The sequence below is a fragment of the Agelaius tricolor genome, unplaced genomic scaffold (genome assembly GCF_023055355.1).
Source record: "Agelaius tricolor isolate 1412-34295 unplaced genomic scaffold, bAgeTri1.0.p SCAF_10, whole genome shotgun sequence".
Lineage (NCBI taxonomy): Eukaryota > Metazoa > Chordata > Aves > Passeriformes > Icteridae > Agelaius > Agelaius tricolor.
Genome location: NW_027269270.1, coordinates 10062868 through 10068867, shown reverse-complemented (window position 1 = coordinate 10068867; position 6000 = coordinate 10062868). Strand labels below are relative to the sequence as shown.

At 49.6% G+C, this 6000-nt stretch overlaps 1 protein-coding gene across 2 annotated transcripts; it reads right to left on the bottom strand.

Moving 5' to 3' along the window:
* Positions 1–418: 418 nt before the first annotated feature.
* METTL21A (methyltransferase 21A, HSPA lysine) lies at positions 419–4114 on the bottom strand. Of its 2 annotated transcripts, none has more exons than XM_071434700.1 (3): positions 3230–4086; positions 1931–2042; positions 419–898 (listed from the first exon to the last, which is right to left on the bottom strand). In XM_071434700.1, exons 1-3 carry the CDS (start codon positions 3374–3376, stop codon positions 501–503), a joined length of 657 nt encoding a protein of 218 aa, XP_071290801.1. In that variant the 5' UTR covers positions 3377–4086; the 3' UTR covers positions 419–500. The 2 variants fall into 2 exon arrangements, with proteins under 2 accessions (XP_071290801.1, XP_071290802.1); XM_071434701.1 differs by having other exon boundaries at positions 888–1025; positions 3230–4114.
* Between the last annotated feature and the right edge of the window lie 1886 nt (positions 4115–6000).

The window sequence follows — 6000 nt, the reverse complement described above, 5'->3', positions numbered from 1 at the left end:
CAAAAGAACAACTTTATAGCATCTGCCTTTGGTTCTTTTTGCCTTTTAAGTGGTTTCTTTTACCACGACTTCTAAGATGCAGAAGTCCTGAAGAGTTAAAGCACTTAGAGCTGGAGCATTAGCTTTTATTTCGTCCTACTTTTATTTCATCCTACTCTCCTACTTTTCTAGAGTTAAGGAAGCGATAAAGGGAAAAAAAACAATTGTAATCTCTTTAAGTTTCCCCCAGAAGTTAAATGTCGTTTGATTTCAGACAAAAGACCTTTTGATATAACAATTTTGATGTTGGATATGACTCTATTCAGATATGAAGCAGAGATTCAATATGCAGAACAGAAGTACAATCCTTGCTGTATCAGACCCAGCGATCAGACAAGACTATCAGAACAAGAAGCCAGTGAAATAACACAACTGCAACTTCATGCTTAGGAACAAGTGTATTGAGTAGAAACAAAGGGGAGAATTGAACAGCATCAGTGGCTTATTAACAAAGCAGAGAGTCACAAGTCATCCTTGCGACTACCCCTCTGTGCTTTGTAGATATGAACATCCTTGCTGGAATCATAGTGGACCTCAGACACAGAGAAACGCTCTCTCAGCATCCTCAAGAACTTGAGGTCGCGCTCATAGCGGATGCGGCAGGAGAGGAGAATCACTGTCTGCTCCGAGCACAGGTGCTCCAGTGTCTGCAGCAGTTCTGCAAATGTTTCTTCCAGGTAAACAATGTCTGCACCCAGGATTAAGTCAAATGCTCCTGGAGAGAAGTTATCCAGGTCTTTTCCCCACGTCAGCTCCTTCACCACCGCTCTGGGACGGAGTTCAGGGGGTAAGTTTGCCTGCACGTTTGACTCCAGGAGCTCCAGTGCAGCTGCTCTGTCTGTGATGGTAACTTGGGCACCTAAGGGGACAGGAGGGCATGGCTCACACGCACAATCCACATCCCTCAATGCAGCATGTGGAATACAATGCTTAACTCCAGCAGGCTCCTTAGGTCCTGTTAAACATTAACAGCTCCCCTGAGCTGCCTGATTAAAAACAAACAAATAAAAGAACAAAATAAGCTAAACCCCCCTGTCTAGAGACATCCTACCCTTCATCAGTCACTTAAGAATATAAAGTGTATTCTACGTGAAGATTAAGTTGGGTAGGGAAAAAAACATATTTTCTGGTGCTTTTTCTTAATGCATGAAAGTCAAGGAGTTACTTTTGGCCTTTCTATATGCGACAAAAGAATAAATTACAGGGGGTGTTACAATTAACCTGCTCCAATTCCATATTTTTCTGTAGGAGAGAGGCAGCTAGAGAGCGTCTTTCATAGGTCAGACAAAAGTTATGCCTGTATGATTTTTCATGGCATGACTGTGTTTTGTCAAACTGTTTTGTTTCTATGATTTCAATAGGCACCTTTCACAGCCACTAGAGCTTTGAATTACAAAGTTAACCTGGGAAAGATTGCACAAATTTAACATAGTACCCAGTTCCTGCTTCATCCACAGACAGATCAGCAGCAAATCACTTCATTTCTCCATGCCCTGTGTGCAAGACAGGCTAATGAAAGGCTTATGCAAGCTCGGAGAGTGGTTTCTGCCTGTAGCTTTATCTGCATGGGAGGACAAGGGGAAGAGGGGAAGCACAGCTCTTGTCCCTGGGGAGAATAGCTGCAGAGCTGAATGCTGCTGAGCTGCCTGCCATGGCAACAGGCGGCAGCCTCAACAGGCTCCCGCCACAAAGTAAACTGCAGGGGCACCATCGCTACAACAAATACCCAGCAGGCTCTGAATCTAACAAGGAAGGAAGATGACTCAGTGAACCATCACAGCTCACACGTGCAGCTTTGGTGCTCACTTCTACACCAGGCATGTACATGTAAAAGAGCTAGTTGTACTACAGTTGTGATATGCTTTAAAAGAGACAACAAAAAAGCCCTTACCTAGTAACGTGACCACTATTCCCAGCAATCCAGTTCCAGCTCCCAGCTCAATCACAGACCGATCCCTGAGATCAATGCCTTCCATCTCCAGATAAGCACACAGAATAACAGCCTAAGCCAAGAGAGAAGGGCGATTAGGCACAGGGTTTCTGGTTTAACCTGAGAGAGAAGGTTATGTGAAGGGTCAGGTGCTTCAGGTCTGCAGCAAACTTTGTTCAGCACTTCTCCACCTCCTGGGTGCACCCGGAGTCTTTTCATGCTTTATGGAAGTTTTTTAATAGAGTTTTATGGAAGACTCCTACTGGCAAAAGGAAAAAAGAGCCACAGAGGTTACAGCTTGGATGTGGTAAATGCTCCATGAATCCCCAAACATAACAGGAGGTAGAAAGAGTTGTATTTGGAAAGGAAAAGTTGTATTGGAAAGGATACAATTATTGTATCTGGAAAAAATTTCCTCAAAGGAAGTTTGAGGGCTTGTCAAATACTAGCAAATGAACCCAGTAATGCAAAAGTCCAGAATAAGGTTTCATAGTAGCTTGTATGATATTTCAAAAGGTTTCTGCACAACACTGGTATGCCATCAGAAAGAACACAGGGAAAGTAAACTAATGACACTTCTAGCTGGTTGTATACAGCATGTTATATGTTATATAGATCTTGAGAAGGATCTCCCCTACAGCAAGTTCTGTCAAAGCTGGTGTCCAGAAAGATCAGCAACCCGGTACACCAATTCATTTGGGAAGTTTTCTAAAAATGCTACACTTCTGCTTTTAAACTAGAGGTAAAAGTGCAATCTGTGTGTGGACTGAAATCCACCCCGATGGGAAGCCCTTGGATTCCTGCAGTGATGCTGTGAGCAACTGTGCTGTGGCCTTGGATCCACCACAAACCCCTGTGTTTTGGACGGTTCTTATCCCCAAGATAAAGTCTATCAGCAGCCCTGCTTGAGGCTACAAGCAGTGGGATCTATACTGTGCTCTGAAAGGTGCCAAGCTAACATCACCAGCCACTGTAAAGAAAGAGGTGAGAGTTATCCGGGATATTTCCTGTATTGGGCACTGGCTATGCAGGGGTTGGGTGGTGCATCTCTCTTGCATTCCTGCAGGATCTCTTATGGGGGAAGAGGGAAAAGTAAAGCACAGTTTAACATGTTCTATCCTAACATAAAAAAAAAAAAAATTAAAAGCCTTCCCTTTACAATTCTACGGTAAATAATTTTCTACGGTGAATCTGAAAGCTCGGCAAGAGCCACGGGAAGCCACGAAGAGCGGAAAGGCTGCGCTTGCCATGAACACCTACCGCGTCCCAGACCACGGCCGCCACCCCCAGGCGCCGCCAGTCCTGCTGGAGGCGGATGGTGCGGCTGGCGAAGTGGAAGGTGGCCCAAGGGCTGTGCAGCTGCCGCGCTGTCCAGCCGCCTCCCTCCTCGTAGGGCACCAAGGCCATCCCGCCGTCGGCTCGGCGCGGCCCCAAGCCCGGGCTCAGCGCGGCCCCGGCCGCCGGGCAGGCCCTGCCCGAGCTCCGCGCCGCGGGCAGGAGAGCCCCGGGGCCGCCGCGGGGACAGGCCCGGCCCCCCGGCCCGGCCCGCCTGCTCCGCCCGCGCCGCGGCCCCGGGGCCGCCTCTGCGCAGCGCCCGAGCGGGAGCGGCTGCGCTCAGCCGCCGAGGCAGGGCGGTCACTGCTCGGGTACGCAGGGCTGGGCTGGGCTGGGCTGGAAGGGCCCCGGAGCGATGCTGCCCCCCGGCCGCGGCGGGAGCGGGGGGCCAAGGCGGCGGGGAGGCTGTGCCGCGGCCGGCGGCGCGGGGAGGGCCCCGGGGCGGCCCGAGGGGAGCAGCGCCGCGCTGCCTGCTGCGGGAGGCCGGGCCCGCAGGGGCTCCTCGCCTGCTCACGGCCGCTGCCACGCGGAAAGGTCCGGGGAGAAAGGCCCCACGGCCGCGGGACATTGTCAGCTGTCCCTGCAGCCTCCCTGCGCTTCCAGCCTTGGGCTTTTGCTTCGGGGGGTTGGAAGGCAGTGCCCGGGAAAGGCATTTGTGCAGCGCAGCGAGCCCCGTCCTCCATTGCCGGCACGAAATCTCCGCAAGGGCTCATCCCAGCCTGGAAGCGCCCCCTCAGTCGCTGGGTACCCAGCGCAGGCACAGCAGTTCTGATCTCAGTCGAGCTCCGACCAAGGCAGCAGAGCCAGGGCTGCTCTCGGCTGGCCGTGTGGCAGAAACGCTCCCCGGCGCTGTTTGTGCAGCAGTGTTTCTTCACCTTTGGCTCCATTTAATCTCTTGTTTGGCAAAACAACACAGTGCTCCTCTCCTGTGTTACTTGAACTAGCTCCAAAGACTGCTAAAGGCCATGGGAGGGCCGGGGAAGTGTCCTGGCAGCTCTCATGCTCTGGCTGCCTGGAGGCACTGCTGCAGGAGCCCCACAGAAAGGCACAGTGCCTGCAGCCACCTCCTGAGCCCCGAGAGGAGCACGGGGCAGCACAGGCAGGGGACACATCTCCTCTCCCCCATCTCCAGTGGCTCCTGAACCCCGAGAGGAGCAGAGGACACATCTTCCCTGCCCCATCTCCAGTGGCTCTGTGCCCTGACAGCTCCCGGTGACACCACTGATAAGGCAAGGCCGGCCCCTCGAAGGTCGGGACCATAACCAGCTCCAGGAAACATCCTCTCTCTTTCCCACAGGGACCAGCAATCTATCTGGCAGTCAAAGGCAAATGTGATTACATCTAAAAATGTCAATTTCAACAGAGTGGCTCAAGATTCGTGAAAACCTCTATGGAGGATCATTACAGGTTGCACAGGGGTAACAGTGAGTAAAGCTTGTTTTTAGGGTTCTGCTCCTGTAGGAGAATGGAACCCAAAATTTCACTTGCCCCAAACCAGTCCATACTTGTCTTATGGCAACTCAGACTTCTTCCTATAAACATGCCAGAACAGGTGTGATGATTCAGTTTTCTGTGGTTTTATGTCCTAAAGTGCTGGTCCCTTGCCACTATTCCTGCTTTTGAGAGTTTGAAATTGCTTGCGCTATTATCTAGATTATTTTTTTAATTATTTATATAGGCAGTGTGGGAAAAAAACCAATGAGAGTCATTACATTTGAAACAAGAACTCTGAATGACTTTTTGTGTCACCTACATTCTGCCTAAACTACATCAGCAGGCAAATAGAGGGAAACTCCCAAATGGCAGAAAGCTTCAACCTCCACCTCCTGCACCATATGCCAGCCCTGGGATCTCCAACCAGAATATGGAGGAGTGTGGCAGGGCTCCAGTGCTCCCAGCTGCCTCCTTTCTGTCCCCATATGAGTTTTCTTCACCTGCAGTATTTCATAAGAGCAAGTGTCTAGCTGAATAGCAACTAGAGTAAAAAAAGGCTGCCTGTGAAAATGTATTGTTCCCAAAGATGACAATGCAGTGAGTGCTTTTATCCCAATAATGTGATTTTATTAGTCAGATATCCCTGAATATCTCAGGATTGCAGCAGGTTCTCTACCAATCCTGCCCTGCTTCCCAGAAATATTTCCCCTTCTTCCCTGACAAAGTTGCTCTGGCACTGACTTCCATGAGCCTTAAACAGAAGATGAGAAATTACTTTCCAGATCATAACTGGGTAGTGAAGCTGTTAAGAAAGAAGCAAGTCCACTAGAAGTTCAGTAAGGGCCCTGATTCCCCATATTCATTCTGAGCCTATGTTTACCTTCTCTTCATTTTTCCACCTCCATTTTCTAAGAAATTAGAGTACGTGGGTTTTACAGTGGCAGAGAGACACACTTGGTTTCTTCTACCTTTCCTGACAGTAGAAGGATAAGAAGAACACAACAACGCAGAATTGTGCCTAAAACAGATATCCAGAGCTGGAATGCCTTTCTCCCAGCAGGGCTAAAGCTCAGCACAGCAGTGCAGTGGTGAGAACATAGCCTGGTTTGGCTTTTGGGCATAGCAGAGGGCTGTAAGGACACCTAAGCTGCAGGTAATCTTGTGAAGTAGGAAACAGCTGATTTTAAGGTAAGCAAGAATGATTTAAAGTATGAAGAAACACCGATTCAAGTCCATTCTTACCTCATTCAACCACTTGATAA

Coding starts and splice junctions, on each gene's coding strand:
- METTL21A (XM_071434700.1), bottom strand. CDS start 3,376: ATGGCCTTGGTGCCCTACGAGGAGGGAGGCGGCTGGACAGCGCGGCAG. Junction 2,043..3,229: donor CGGCCGTGGTCTGGGACGCG/GTAGGTGTTCAT, acceptor CTCTTGGCTTAG/GCTGTTATTCTGTGTGCTTA. Junction 899..1,930: donor AATAGTGGTCACGTTACTAG/GTAAGGGCTTTT, acceptor CTGTCCCCTTAG/GTGCCCAAGTTACCATCACA.